General features: G+C 42.0%; 1 protein-coding gene across 2 annotated transcripts in view; it reads left to right on the forward strand.

Moving 5' to 3' along the window:
* BEGAIN (brain enriched guanylate kinase associated) overlaps positions 1-15,393 on the forward strand; it is a 310,010-nt gene that overhangs the window by 141,271 nt on the left and 153,346 nt on the right. The window contains exon 3 of one of the 2 annotated variants that reach the window (XM_019518557.1): positions 13,047-13,136. The exons of the other annotated variant lie outside the window; for it this stretch is intronic. Coding sequence (XP_019374102.1) covers positions 13,047-13,136 — 90 coding nt within the window. The remainder of the gene's footprint in view (positions 1-13,046; positions 13,137-15,393) is intronic. 2 annotated transcript variants of the gene reach the window in all.

Below are 15,393 nucleotides of genomic sequence, written 5' to 3' on the forward strand. Positions count from 1 at the left end.
GCATGCACTAGCACCCCACCCCCCTCCCCCCCCCAGCTTCTGGGCTAGGCTACTGCAGGCATGTGGCTACATTTCTGGAATCAAAAGTGAATGTCTGTTCACTTGCTTATTGGTTCAATCTATTCAGCTTAGACTAACCTGCAAAGATTTAATAGATTCAGCTTCGGGCTTTTTGGCTGTCTGTACTTTGCCACAGACAAAAATCAATTACTCACACCACACTGGTTAACATTAACTTACTCTATATAAAGTAGCATCTACAAATATGTCTGGTATTTTATTTTTAATAGACTCTTATATAGAACAAACCTTTCCAGTAACCAATTTTAAATGCTTATGTAATTTTGATATAACTGTATTTAGGTATTTTCCTTATAGAATAAGCTCCTTTGTCCCCATGACTTGGCACTAAATAGCTAGACAAAGACAGATTTTTTTGCTGCAAAGCCCATTCTGTTTTTCTAGATAAAGAATAGAAAATAGCACATGACAGGAGTTAACCAAGCAGTAATAAAGCTCACCTGAACTTACGGATGTTTTAATTGCCAAATGAGACATGTTGCACAACAGTTGGGTTTTTTTAAGAAAAGGGATAATTCAGTCAATTCATAATGGATTTAATTGTGCTCTGATTGCTCACACCTGGTGATTTATTTTTCTAACATTTTTGTTTTATTTTACTGAAACACTTTCAAATAATAGAATGGGCCTTAATCCATGTATGGTAAAGTGGTTCAGGCCTTGATATAAATGAAATACTTTCATTTTTCTGGGCACATCCAATAGCTAACACTTTCTGTAGATTAATAGCCTATTCCAAAGACTACCCCCAGTCAGCCTCTTCCTCAAAGAAGAGGAAATTTCACCCATGATTATCTTAGATTTTACTCTGCTGTCCTTCACACCTCTGGGGCCACTCTCTCCCCAGCCTTCTCCAGTCAAGATTTGTCCATTGTTATCTCAAGATGCCGCATCTCTTTCATGCACCAGGGCACCCCACAAAAATTCTATTTCCACTATTATTTGTATGTTGTATGACAACAGTGATTAAAGTCTCTACCTGAAATTGTAACACGTTACACTATAGATTGCACAAATACATATTAAGACCGAGTCCCCCAGCTGATTAATTTACAGTCTACCTAGACAAGACACACAAAGGATGAAAAGAGAAAGAAAGTCATAGAAAAGGGAAGTGGTCTGCCCTGCATCAGGTACCTGAGCTTGAAAGATAGCCCATAGTTCTGAACCCCCAGGATGGTGCCCTCCCCCCGGCCCACACTGCTTCTCTTCTCCAGTTTGGGGGCCACACTGTTCATTGGCCATCTCAAGTCCTCAGTATATAACAGTCTGGCATAGATGGATATCTCAAGAGCAAGTGTAGGGTACATTAAGATAATCTAAGATCTATCAACTAAAATGGAAAGTGCATGCAATGACAAATACAATAAACAGCAAGGACAAATGATGACATGATAGACTGAAGTAACCTCAATAAAAATATAATGCATTAAGTGACATACAGACCCGCCCATGCAACTCCACTGAGTTTCTTTAATGGCGTTACAGCCAGTGCTGAATTATTTTTTTACTCATTGAAGAATTTAGCCCAAGGAGTCTAAATCTGTGACAATGGAACAAGGGAAGAAGATGCAAAAGGGAAAAAATCAGAAATAAAAAAACAATTTTTATATTGAGCTCTGGTCTTTCTTTTTCATGGTTTCCCATCCTAAGCCCCAAACACCTAGGATGCTCTGTTTTATAGATGGCTCAGATTACTGCCAAGTATGCCGATACATCAGGGGGCACATTTGCAAACATAGTAAGAATTATTATGGAGGTACAGGGGTGTAGGTTGTAGCCATGTTAGTCCAAGGACATAGGTAGACAAGGTTCTTTGGGTGAATCTGATATCTTTTATTAGACCAACTTAAATAGTTGGGGAAAAAATTTTAGCAAGGTTCTGGGTTTAAAAACCCTTCATCAGGCTGAAGAAGTCTCTGTAGCTGGTGTGTGCTCTTCCTGGATGGAATAAATAGTAAAGAAGCCAGAGGCTGGGCTGGTATGCATGCAACACATGGAGGTACAAAATGTATAAACAGGCATTGTTCCAGTGAGAAGTATCCCTGGATCACACACACATTTTAACTGCCTATATAATAACTTTGATCTTCTGGCTATATAAAGGAAATCTCCCAGTACTTTTGAACAACACACAGGCAGGGGCAGATCCAGAGGGGTTGCAGTAGTGCAGCTGCACCCCACTTTTGGACTGGAGTCCTGGACCGACATGAAACCTCTGGGGACTTTTTTAATGTCCCCAAAGGAGGTGAGAATCCCCTCTCCCTTCCCCTCCATGATCAGAGGCATGTCTTCTCCATTCCCCTTCTCTGCCTTCCAGCCTGCCACTGTCCCAGGGATAGAGGAAACTTCAGAGCCACCCCAGCCAAGCTGTGTGGGGGCTGTGCAGGGGCTAGGGTGGGGCAGTCACCTGCTCTGCCCCTGCTCCTGGGGAACTGGGAAGGGTGGGAGAACCCACCCACCCATCATCTGTTGCTGCCACTACCACTGTCTGGTGGTTGGGGGAGCAAGAAAAGGCTTGGAGTTGGGGATAGAGCTGCCCCTGTAGCTCAGATTACTGCTTTCGAACCCTTTTTGCCAAATCCTGGATCTACCCTTGCACACAGGGTATCATTTCTTGTAGACTAAATACCTCTGAGATGATCTGTGATCACAGCAGAGAACAAACACCCTTACTCCATGGAAGTAGGAAGCAAAAATTAAAAGTATCTTTGCCATCAAGGCCAAACTGGCCATTGCTTCTGAAAAAAAGAAGCATATTTACAACATATGTTCATTTCCATCAGGAAAAACTGGGTCTCTTCACATTTTACTATAGTTGACTTTTCCCTGCATTTGCTTCCCTTCCCCCAAATTTAATCATCAGTCAAACTGTGTTCAGGTTGTTGTTAAATTCCAAATCTTCTAATATATTTGGTGGCCTGATGAGGTACCAGACTGAAAAACTTCCGTCCTCACCAGGGACAGAAAAGGCCCATACAACCTCTCAGCCTCAGGTGATTTTTTTCAAGCATTCAGCTAAAATGGTTTGGGCATTTCTGAAAAAAATTAGCACAAAAGATGTTATTTTTTCCCAGGTTAAAATAATAACTTGTGCTGTTTCATTAAGAAAGGAAATTTCTGTGCTTTGGTTGCAAGGACCTGAAACTTGGAAAGGGAATAGGGATTTATCTAATGAAATCCCCATGGGCATTTGCTCCATACAGCCAAGTTATGAGCATCTGACAAATCTCAGTTTACACATACAGAGTAGAGACATGTTAGGGTTTGGCAGCTAAATTTTCTATAGATTCTATAGAATTTTCTTGTCATTGCTCTGTCTGGCAGCCAAGGGTCATTGTGGTGTTAGGCCCAGGCACTGGGGGGGCAGGAGACTATCATTCTTTTGCTTTCAGTGTTAACCTTGACTGTGCTGAGGCAGTGGGAGGAAGAGGAGGAGGTAGAGGAGTAGGAGGAGGAGGTGGCCATGGAAACAGTCTGATGGAAATATAGAGATGTGTGAAACAGAATGGGCAGGAGAGCATGGGTTGTAGCAGCAGCAGCAAAGGGTGGGAAGAAGCTAAAGCAGGCAGAAGTTGGTGGGCGGGATGAACAAGAGTCATGACAGGAGCCCTGGCAAAAGGCAGAAACTTATATGGGGGATGGGATGCAGGCTTGGAAGGGACGAGCAGATAGAGGGAGAGACTGGATGAGAGGGTCCAATGGATCTAAAACCACTGAATCACAGGTGACAGGGGGCAAGCCTTGCCATAATGGAGGTGACAAGCAGAGGTGGTCCAACATATGGCCACAGCTCTTGCTCACCCCCTGCCACCAACAGCCATGTTCTCCAAGGCCACTGGACAACCCTACTGCACATGCTAAGTCTACTCATCCATGCTTATGTAGCCACATAATAAAGTCAGAGCTGAAAACACCTGGGTTGACAGCTAGAAAACTGCCATTTAGAGGCACAAAGGGAAACAGAATTCTGCCCTAAGTACTCATTACTTAGCACATCAACCTGTTGAACCTTTTTAAAAAGACTGCTTTTTTATTATTAAAATTTGGAGCCAGGTCTAGCAGGCTTCATCAAATGGAATCAGACCTTCCTAGATATTTCATGTGTTGGAGTTTGCACGTGGAAAGTGGAAAAAAAACCCTGAACAGTGGGAAAAAAAAACCCTGGTCATACTGTGTTTACTTTCAGCATCCACTCTCTGCCACTGTGTGACACAGGATACTGGCCAAGATGAACCTGTGGTCTGACCCAATAAATGGCAGTTCTTATGTTCTTATGTACATTCATTTGCTAAGCCAGACAACAACATCTTTGCTTGATGTATTCAGTGTGCCAGACTATGGCAGAGTCTGAATAGAGGTCACTCATCAACAGTGCAAATCATTTGTATTTGACCAGAACTGCAGCCTGCTTCACACTGTGCCCATCTGTGAAAGCGGCACAGCACCCTTGGTTGGTGTGGAATCTATTCAGCGCAATAGGGCAAAATCAGGAGGATGAATGGCAGGGTTGGCAATGAAGAACTTGTTGTTATTAATGATTAATGATTCCTCTTACTAGCATGATTCTGCAGACATGCCCTGAGGTACTTCAGATTGCAAGGGCATTTTGAGGACAGACACAGGTGAGTTAGAGATCTCTATAATCATAGCTCATAAAATCATGGAAAACTAGGGCTGGAAGGGACCTCCAGAGATCATTTAGTCCAACCCCTTCCTCAAGACAGGATCATCGCAATCCAAACCGTCCCATATAAATATCTAACCAATTCATTTCTAAAACTATACAACCAGCCATGTCTCATAACAACAAGGCATGCTATCCAAAGACACCAACATCACCCTAACTTGCCACAGGTAAAGGCAGGGAATGTGTGCTATAGGAAGGGAGGGGGAGAAGGAAGCAGGAGGGAGCTGCAGGCTGGGGTTTGCCCTTTTCTCAGCCCAGAGTTCCTGCCCTCCCTTCTCCTCCCTTCCCCCCCACCCCAATACTGCAGACAGCACTAGAACTGGGAGGAGGGATGAAGCTAGGGGAGAGGCTACAGACAGGCAACTCCTCCTTGATTGGCTCCAAAGTGAAACTCAATCCCCCACCCCCTCCCCCAACCCAACAGCTAATATCTGTTGGGTTGGGGGCAGCAATCTAACTCATGGCACTTTCTGTGAAGCACTATGAGGTAGAGCAGGGAGTAGCATGTCTGCCAGTGTCCTATATGTCTGTTAAACTATATCATGGGTGACTGGTGCCACCTTAGTCGGGGGGTCACATGCCCTCCCTCCTGCCGACTGGGGAGGGGGTCCCCCACAGCCAGTCTTGCTGCCCAGGGGAAGTTCCCCTGCAGCTGATCTCACTGCCTGGGGAGGCCCCCACCGCTGATCCCACAACGACTAATCGCTGCGGCTGGTCGCTACAGCCACTTCTGGGAGTGGCTGCGGCCACATCTGGGAGGGGCTGCAGGGATTGGCCAGCACTTGCAGGGGGGGCACTGGTGCTTCCACCTGCCCCCCCAACCCATCGCCTAAGCAGCAAGTGCAGCCGGTCAGGGGGTGCACCAGTGCTCTCAGGGGGTGCACGTGCACCCACTATGTGTCGCCACTGAACTATATGATCTGTTCCTGAGCAGCAAAAGCACCTTAAAGATGTGATATGCTTGTTTCTGGTTGGATGACATGATAATAGTGTTCAGCTGGTGGCTGTATGTCTACAATCAGGTTAGCATGTAGATCAGAAAATGACTGAGCTTGGTGCTGGAGCAGATTTCATCTGTATAAATGAACTTTTATTAAAAGGTGGACTGAAGGTCATTAGGGTAGAAATTAAACAATATGGTTGTAAGCACACAGCTCAGTGGGAGGATCTCTGTCTTTGCTATGCATTTGTTTTATTTCCCTTGTACACTGTAATCCACCTGTCAGTGGTTTCAGCTACCCACTTGAACCAGAAGGCCAATATAGTAGCCTATGTCAGAAGCAAACGAAGCACTATTGCTCCAGTATGAAAGCAGGGGGAAGGGTTCTGAAATTCTTTTGCAAGGTATAAACTCTGCACCATAATTTGATTGCTGCAACACTCAACAAAATCCTGTATGCAGGACACACAGAATGTTATTCACTTCTGGTGACGCAAATTGGAAAAAGATGCTCCAGGATCTAGAAACATTTAGAAAACAGCACTATTGGTCAATAGCCTTCTGCACTGTACAAATCTTTCCCTGCTTTCAGCAGGAAGTGATCTTGGAAAGAAAAAAACCCAAAATCCTAAGCAATTTATGCTCTCCAATAACATGAGTAAATATTTGGACCAACCAAAAGCAAACACATGGACCAAGATGCTCCAGGAACACCAAAAACATGATGTTATATCCTGAACTGTAGTGAGTTTTGCAGTAGTATTATTCAGTACTATGTCCAATTCAATGACAGTTGATAGATCTGGATAATTCTGAGAATGGCTTTGACAAGGGAACTACTCCCACTCACTGTGAACTTGTTGCTTGACACTTATATCTAGGTGAGCTTTGGTGGTCATGTGCTAATGGTTGTTGGATCAGACCAAGTTGTTAGTGCAAATGCCAGCATTTTCTGCTAGAGTTGAGGAAGTGATTCTTTTTCAGTTGCCCCAACCCAGGAGGCACACTTAGCAACAATTAAAAAGGATGATCAGCTACATCAGGGTCAGATAATTCACACTGTTTAAAACAAGTTCTGGGACACACTGTGTTGACCTGGCAGTTGTTCCAAAGGACTACCACACATGCTGCACTAAAGAAGATTTACCAAAATATCTATACACTTCTTCAGTTGGCATGCTGGGACATGGGGATATAGTCATGGTGGTACAACCCAGGATTTTCCAGTAGGATTAGCATCCCTGCTTCATGCAGGGGGCTAGACCATATGACCCTTGTGGTCCTTTCCAATTTTAGAATTATACAGTTCCATGAATAATTCTCCCAGTTTGGTCTGTAAAAGTTTTACCTCTGCGTATTAATAAGCCAGATTTATAAATAAATGCACCCAAAATAGCAGGCTGTTGTTACTTGAAAGAATGGCAGGGCTGTTCTTCAACTTGTCCTACTAAATATAAATAGCATAGGATAAAAATAGTGCTGTATAGAAAAATATTAATAATGCCCCAATCCCAGTTAAGATCAGTTGGTCCAATAAAAGATATCACAAAAAACTCTCAGATATTTCCTGTACCATCACAGCTACTACAACCTCACCCAAGACATACACTGGAAAGAATAAGGGAGCAGCCATGAACTCTCCAAATATGAGAAGGCAGGAAAAGCATTATCATCCTCAATGTAGTTTGTAAAAACCTTCACGCATCTTCTTCTATCATAGGAAAAGTGTTTTAGGGAAAACCATATATGAGCCAAACATTTTTAAACTTATCAGATGCTACAACATTTACTCATATATAAAAGGGTGGAGGGGGAAAGGGAGGAAGGGCTGCATTGTTTCCCTCTTACATCATGCTATTCCTTAAAAATATAAAATTGTTCTTTTTGTCTGTATCAGTTATAATTAACTATCTGTCATCTGCCACCCTCCGGACTTAATAGTGCTTATTTAATTTCTCTAGACAGCAATTAGTGTACCAGCTATATTTAAACAATCTTGGACATGCTTGCTTAGAGACCAATAGCCACTAACGATTTCACATGACTTTGGGTAGCTGTGTTGAAGATTTTATTTGAAGTATTGAACATAGGAGCCCAATACTTTGGCTGATAGAATAAGGAAACATGGGTTATTACAACAGTACACTTGGGTTAAGACCTCACTTGACATAAGATATTGTCTCTATTCTATCACCCACAGAGCAAGATGCTGTATGCAACAGCGGGCAAAGAAAAATGAATTATGTTACCCTACTATAGTGTAATAAAAAGCTACTTATTTCTAGCCAAAAACTATATTATCAGCACTTTATCAGGCTATTTATAGAGGACATTCTTCATGAAAAAGTACAACAGCTGCCTACTGCAACTATAAAATATTGTTTTTGAGTAAACCAAATTTGTTTATTGGTTTTACAACTATTTCTTTCTAAGGGAAAAAGCCAGGCACTGAACTGAGATCATTTTTCATTTGGTTTTCCCCAAAGTTTACAACTTCTTTTGGATAAAAGATGATCTATGATAGTCTGATCTTTTAGTCTGCCAGTGATAAAACAACTTCCTGTGTAATTTAGGAATGCTGCTAAATTCATTTTCAGATTTGTATACCAGGCAAATAAATAAATCATATAATCACTAATTATCTTTCAACCTTGCACTTGCGAATTGAATTAGAGTGACTACAACTGACACTGATTATCTGAGACAGGATGTTATTAAATCCCTTTGGGAGAGAGCTTTTGTAAGCCAAGATCCATCACATTTAGAGCAGAGAGCATTTTTCTGCATTAGTTCATTTATGGGCAATCATTCAGGTCTTGCTAGTAAGAGCATACAACGAGCAACACTGAACAACAACAGCAAGTAAAATTAATACTAACACTATCTGCTAGAACATTTATTTTACTTATAGCCTTAAGATGCCTTGGCAAGAATATCTGCATGAGACATGATAGCTGTATATGAAAGAAAATGTATGGTTCTAGCATCCATACTGTAGAATGCCATCTCACAATATCTGTACGTTGACAGAGATTTCACCCTGCATATGGGAGGTCTTCAGTCCTAATATTTTTTTTACTGCATTTTATGGCTTCAAGAGTCCAACCCAATGGTTTTATTGGATCCATGCAAGTTCTGATCTTTCATTAGAAAAATACTGCATCTTGTTAGTCTTTTAGCTGACTAATTTGAACAGTCTTTCCTGGCTTTAAAGAAACTTCTTACTGAATTCTCTGCTTTTCCTGCCTTAAGATTTTAAAGGCCCAGTTTTTAGAAGCAGGCTTTAATTTTGTAACCCAAAATTGCAGGCACAGAATGGGATGTTTCTGTCAAATTCAGGGCCTTTATTTCTTCTCCTATTGTGGACTATTTGTATAACATCAGGTAACAATGGCAGTACAGACAGAGATTCCATAAATGCTGGTGTATATTTGTAGATTAAATAGGAGGTGCAGAATTAACTTGATAATACCAGGAAAGCAGAGATACCCAATCTAAAATACCATTGACAGCTCATTGAAAAGCCACCGATACCAAGGTATTTTAGACGTTAGCCATTTGTCCTTTCCTCCTTTTTAATGTTAATGTCTGTGTGGTCTATAAGTTAGTGTGATGAGAAAATCTACTGAACCTCCGGCTGTCCCTTATTTTTCCCGCCTCACAGATGTCTACCCACATGTGATTTGTGTCAGACAGCAAACTGAAAGAACTGATCAGAGGCTGTGTGTTTTGCTCTTTCTATAAACCCTGTTACTCTCCGTGCAGAGGCCATACTGCCTTGTAGCCTTCTTTCACTCAGACAAGCAAGGTGGGGAAGGCAATAACAACCCCACTCCCAGGAGCACGTACAAACCCACTCAGACGAAAATGACAGACCGGGACTTGGGGGCTGATGCAGAGCACAGCTCTGCATGTTCTGGGCAATTCAAGTGCATAACAAGGAGACATTACCTTGGCTGTTTCCCCTTGTTGGCCAGCTTATAGATCCAGGCACAGTTGGGGAAAGTGTGAGAAGGGAAACTAAAACCTTTCAAAAGCTACAGTAAGGGAGCAGACATAAGTGACAGATTTTGCACAATCAGCTGCCTGAAAGCATTTTACAGCCATACCATGACATATGTGCATGCCTGCAGAGTGCTTTTAAAGTAGCTGATCGTGTGACATATTAACCCTCCTCAAATAAGGTATCAGATGAGTGCCTTAGGGAACTTGTGTTCCCTAGGGTTAATTTTCATGCAATTGAGGCTGGGCTGATGCAATCTAGCCCTGCACGCAGGGCTGTCAGCAGGAAGGGAGTGGGCAGGCAAGAGAGGGAGCAAGATGCCAGCTGGGGTTTGCCCAGCTTGAGCTGGAAGTGGGGCTAGATCAGAGCCCCCCACCTCACAGCTCCCCACTATCCCCTCTGCTCCAGCTCAGGCCAGGCAAACCCCAGCTAGCAGCTCACACTGCCTCCTTCCTCTCTTCCTGCTGACTGCCCTGGAGGTGGGAGGGTGGGGGCTGGGGAAGAGGGGCATTTTCTTGGCTACAGGCAGGCTCCTGCAGGCAGGCTTGATTCCCCCTGCCCCAATAGGCAAATGTCTGTTGGGGGGACAGGGAGGAGTGCTCTAACTCACGGTGCTTTATGTAAAGCACCATGAGTTAGAGTAGGGGCCTGCACATCTGTCAGCACTCCTTCTCTTGCTTCTCAGTCTCCTTTTCCTGCTGCTGTGCATTGCTGGCACAGTGTCTCCCAGTACTTGTTCCCTGGGTAGAGTCGTTTCTGTGTCACATCCGCTCAGGGCTGTTTGCCTAAGGCACTACCTAACCTTACTAATCACAAAAGATTCCAGAAGAATGAGAAAGTTTGCCTGAAATAAATCACTGCTGGCATCCCAGAGCTTCCTAAGACTTGTTTCAAATATCCTGCTAAAATGATATACCTCTGAATGTTTAATCAACAACTCAAGCATGAAACCATCTAGAAACTAATAAGCTACACTCCTTTATTTTTTACACTAGAGTATTTAATATTTCACACTTCAGTGTTTTTAGGTTTCATTTAAATTATAATTCATTAAGATGCTAGAGTGCTGGAAGTGTGCCAGAGCACATAGTAATGTATTAGAACTACACCAGCTTTCATGTTTGGCTCTTAATGGTGAGTACGGGGGCCTTATATGAAATTGTGCTGTGCAGTTATTGTACTAGTACAGCCCTCATCTACAGAGCATATAGATTTTTCAGGATTCCTTCTAATCAGATGTCATTCATTGATCAGGTTCTTCTGAGTGTTGATGGAAATCTGTGTTTCAGTACAGAGGTTGATGCTTTACATGATTTATTCCATTTCATGGGGGAATTTTCTATTAAATTAGAAAATTGAATGATGGGCTGCCTCTTATCCTGCCAGCAATGGGCATCGTTATGCTGTCCTTATCCAGAGTCAGTCAACGGGACTGCTCAAAGGTTATTATTATTTGTCAATACAAATAGAGGTGGAAGAATCAAAACTGGCAGTGCTATCTTCAAATACATTTTATAGTCCAAAGGGTTGTTTTATTTAAATATGTTCCTTACTCCATTGAAGTCGAACAGGGCTAAGATCTGTTCATAGCTGAATAAATCTGGAATGATTTCATTGATATAATTGAGCAGAATTTTACTTATTGTCCATCCATGGGAGTTATTTGGATGGGATTAGGGCCTTCATATTTGACCCCATGATACTTCTGTAGTGATGAGATCCATTTATGTAGCATTCTTGATCTGGTGCCAAGTAATCATCCAGGTATCCATCACTGTTGAAATGTAGTGCTCCCAGATTCAGTTTACATTAAAGATGGCAGACTCAGGAAGGCTTCCCACTTCACTAGATTGCTCTGTTCTATTCAGATGTCCACACTGCAGCCTGCTCTCAAAGTATGTCCCTATTCCAACCAAGATGTTCATACAAATACATACAGTTCCTGGCAATACTGCTAATTAATCATGAATACTGGCAGGTAGGATATTCTCACATGTGCCCCTTTTGCCAATTAGGTTTATTACCAGCGATAGGGATGTTGCTGGTTGTTAAATAAAAATAGCAGTTATGTGAACAAAAACTTACTCTTTTTGTCTCTATAGCAAGTGGTCTTAGGTTGTGTTTTCCAATTTTGAAAGCAAGCAAGAGAACAATGCAGATTCACCCTGTGTGGCCAGATCCTGTCATCCTTACTCAGAGTTTACAGACGGAAAACTCCCACTGACTTCAGTGGGACTCCACCTGAATAAGGACTAACTAGAATATTTCCAGTCTTGGGGCATAGAGAAATGAACACATATGCCAGTGCAATTTACACAGGTTTTGTACACCAATGTAAGTTACACCAGGTTCAGACGTGGACAGACATGCAGCCATCTTGGGGTAGATCACACTCCTGCTGTTACTGCATTTCACCACTGGGCAGTGGGGAGGTAGGAGAGCAGGCAATAGTTTATTTGCCTCTGGCAGACAGCTACGCTGGGATGGATGCAAGCAGACAAAAGTCATACTGGTTTAACTTACACCAATAGGCTTACCCAGACTCTTTCAGGAGTAATTCGCTACAAGACTGGAAAAATTATTCCATGTTAAGGGTTAACATCATTTGCCTGCTACTTCATTTACATTGGTGTGATGCCAGCAGCACCAGTGTAAATGTCTTGTCTGTCCATGTCTTTACCAGTGCTGCTTGATCTTAATGCTAGGGAGTAGCTCCCACTGCCAGTATGCCTACCTGTTGTACCTTTGTGGAGCTCTGAACCTACTTTTTGTGCTAATCATGGCTTATATTGCTTGTTCAGGTTTATGCTGTTTTGTGCTTTCCATTTGCAGCAATCATTTTGCAGCTATTCTTCTGCAGCTGTTGGATGTGCACAGTACATGGTATGCAGAACTTGAGTCTCAGCCCAGATTTAATTAAAACTATTAAACATTCTATCACCATAGTGCTCAGAAATACTTTGCTGGCTGTATTGATATGAAATTGGTTTGACTTGATTTTTTTTCACAATGCAACTAGAAGGGCGTGACTCAAAAGTGGGGTGAGCAGGTGCTCCAATAAAATCAATTGGACCCACTTACATTTTCGGGTTTGACCCTAAATATTTATCGTGACCTATATCTGGTCTCACAAGACAATCAAAAAAACAAGTGAGCTGGAACAACTTGTGTGTAGATTTAATATTGCTTTAAAGTAATACAATATTAATTTTAATTAATTAGTATCCAAATTATGCCAGAACCTGCTTATATGCAGGTATTTTAGCTAGGTTACCACTCCTCTGTCTTATGAGCCATACCTAGCCATGGTTTATCCTCTATTCATGCTGCAGGGTACGAAATTCCTGGGTGCCAACCTGTCTATGGCAACCTAGAATTCTCCAGGGCAGGCTCGCAAAATCTTCACCTACCCTCTGGGACAGGTAATGAACAAGTGCTGTTTTGTGAAGTTATGCTTTCTTTCTAACTTTCTGATGTCAGTAACATGTTCTGTTTCTTCACGTCAGTCTCTAGTCTCTCATATGCCAACTGTATGGTATTTCTGAATCAGGGAAATAAAAAGCAAAGCTGTTTGATAGTACTCTAGATGCCTGCCTCATAGCAGTCTGTAGTAATTATTATCAGCATGTATAACAGCCAAAAAGATGTTTAAAAAGCCACAATTTCTACAGCTTTCTATAGATTCATATTTTTCCAGCATATGTACACAGTTCATTCCATTACTGATGAAACAGTAATTTAACCAATTTACTTGCAGTTCTTGATTGCCAATGTTTGCATACTCTGAGATCTCTTTCTTTTGTTGCGTGTACTTTAATTCATTGGTCTCCAGGTGTCAGGTTCTCTCAATGCAAGAGGTGCAGAGATGATGAAAGGATGTGTCAGGAACAGACAAGATGGAGGAGTCATGATTGATTCTAGCTTGACATTCCTATACAACAACTAATGAGTTTGCTGGGGTTTTTCTTCCTTCTCTTTCATTTTTGTTCTTTCTGCCAAGATCTGCCCTGCATTATGCCAAACTACGGGTACCTAGAAACAATGCTGTTCACTCACCCTATAAAGTTTTTACTGAGACAGATATTTCAAAATGGAAAATTAATTAGGCAATACAAAAGGCAGGTTTGACCACAGTGCATTTTATTGCAATCTTCAAATTTTCCATGGAGAACTGGTGTAGGCTAGCACCCTTTCAGAAATCAGAGAGCAAGAATGGACATCCTTCAGCTATCGCCTGCTACGCTGCTTATTACAGGGAGGAAGTGAAGAGTAGAATAGACATTTTTCCTTTGAAGGCAAGTATATGCCCATATGATATACTGGGAAATGGGGTTTGAATTATAGGACATCATTTCCAGTCCTTCAGTGCCCTGGACCATTGTTACCTGGTTCCAGATAGGACAGGGGTGAGAACTGCTTGTTTCATGGCATTTCTGGTTCTGATCATACCTGAAATAATATAGAACAGGAAAAAAAAACCTCAGCCAGTGATTCCCTCCTGCAAAGAATATAATTGTAATTTTAATTTAATTTGATGTTTTTAGATATTGTTGTAAATCAGAACTAGTTTTCCCAGTCATATCATAACCCTTAAATTCAGTCATGTGTATGTGTGTGCGCGTGTGTGTGTATTTAACAGATATTCATCAAGAAGCACAGAAGACAGGGCTATGGTGTAAAGGTACAGTATTTAGTAGCCTTAGTTTATGACCAGCTAAAACATGTTATCCTTTCACTGCCTCTAACACATGCCTTAACTCCATTAACCATCAGTTTGTGGCACTTGCTTTCTAGTAGAAATGAACTTGTGCTAATGGGAAAAAATATCATCATTGGACTTCACCATGTCCCCAGGTTTAAGGGTGTCCAGATCCAGGATTTTAGTTCATACTATTTAACAACTTAAAAGAGTGACATGTGGTAAAGGATGCTGCTGATATTCTTGCATCAGTATCTGCAAGAACTGCAAAATGAACTGAAGTTTTAACTCACGTCATCACTAAGGTTTCAAGACCAGTACGGATGTTTGTCTGCAGTGGGCAGAATTCCTAGATTTTCAAACAATAGCTGCAGTAGCATAATTAGGTTTGGATGAGCTGGGCACCAGCCATGGGCACCAATACAGAGGGGCAGCCCATCCAGCAGCAGCAGCCCTTGTGCTGACACACTGATGCTTGGCACCCTCTCCCCTCTGGCTGTGCTCAGGGTACCAAAATTCCTAGTTACTTCTCTGCATATCTGGAAATTGCACTAGAGCTGGGTTCTGATTGTATTCAAGGACCTCTGCTTCTGGGAGGGATTAGGACATGCAGAGGTGTGTGAAAATGAAAGACAGCAAGCATTAAAGTTGTCAGAGCCTGTAAATGGTCAGCAGATTGAATTTTATCTGTCCTGGTTCAGTGATATGTTAGAGCAAATTCCAGTGACAGAATAAAGAAAAGCCTCCCACCCTCTCCCCCTCTCTCTCCTCCTCTGTCTCTTCTCTCTCTCCTCCTCCCCCACCAACATGGAATGTCCCATTTTGATTTTGGGCCACATTATACATTGTTTGAAATGAAACACATTTTTAAGGGTTTATTTTGGTGAAAAAATAACCCCCAACATTTTCATTTTATGTCTGCTCAAAATGAAACATTCCTTGATGGTTTTGGTCCCCAAATCAAGAATTTCAGTTATTCA

This window comes from Gavialis gangeticus, unplaced genomic scaffold, assembly GCF_001723915.1.
Source record: "Gavialis gangeticus isolate Ggan-Ray unplaced genomic scaffold, GavGan_comp1, whole genome shotgun sequence".
Taxonomy (NCBI): Eukaryota; Metazoa; Chordata; order Crocodylia; family Gavialidae; genus Gavialis; species Gavialis gangeticus.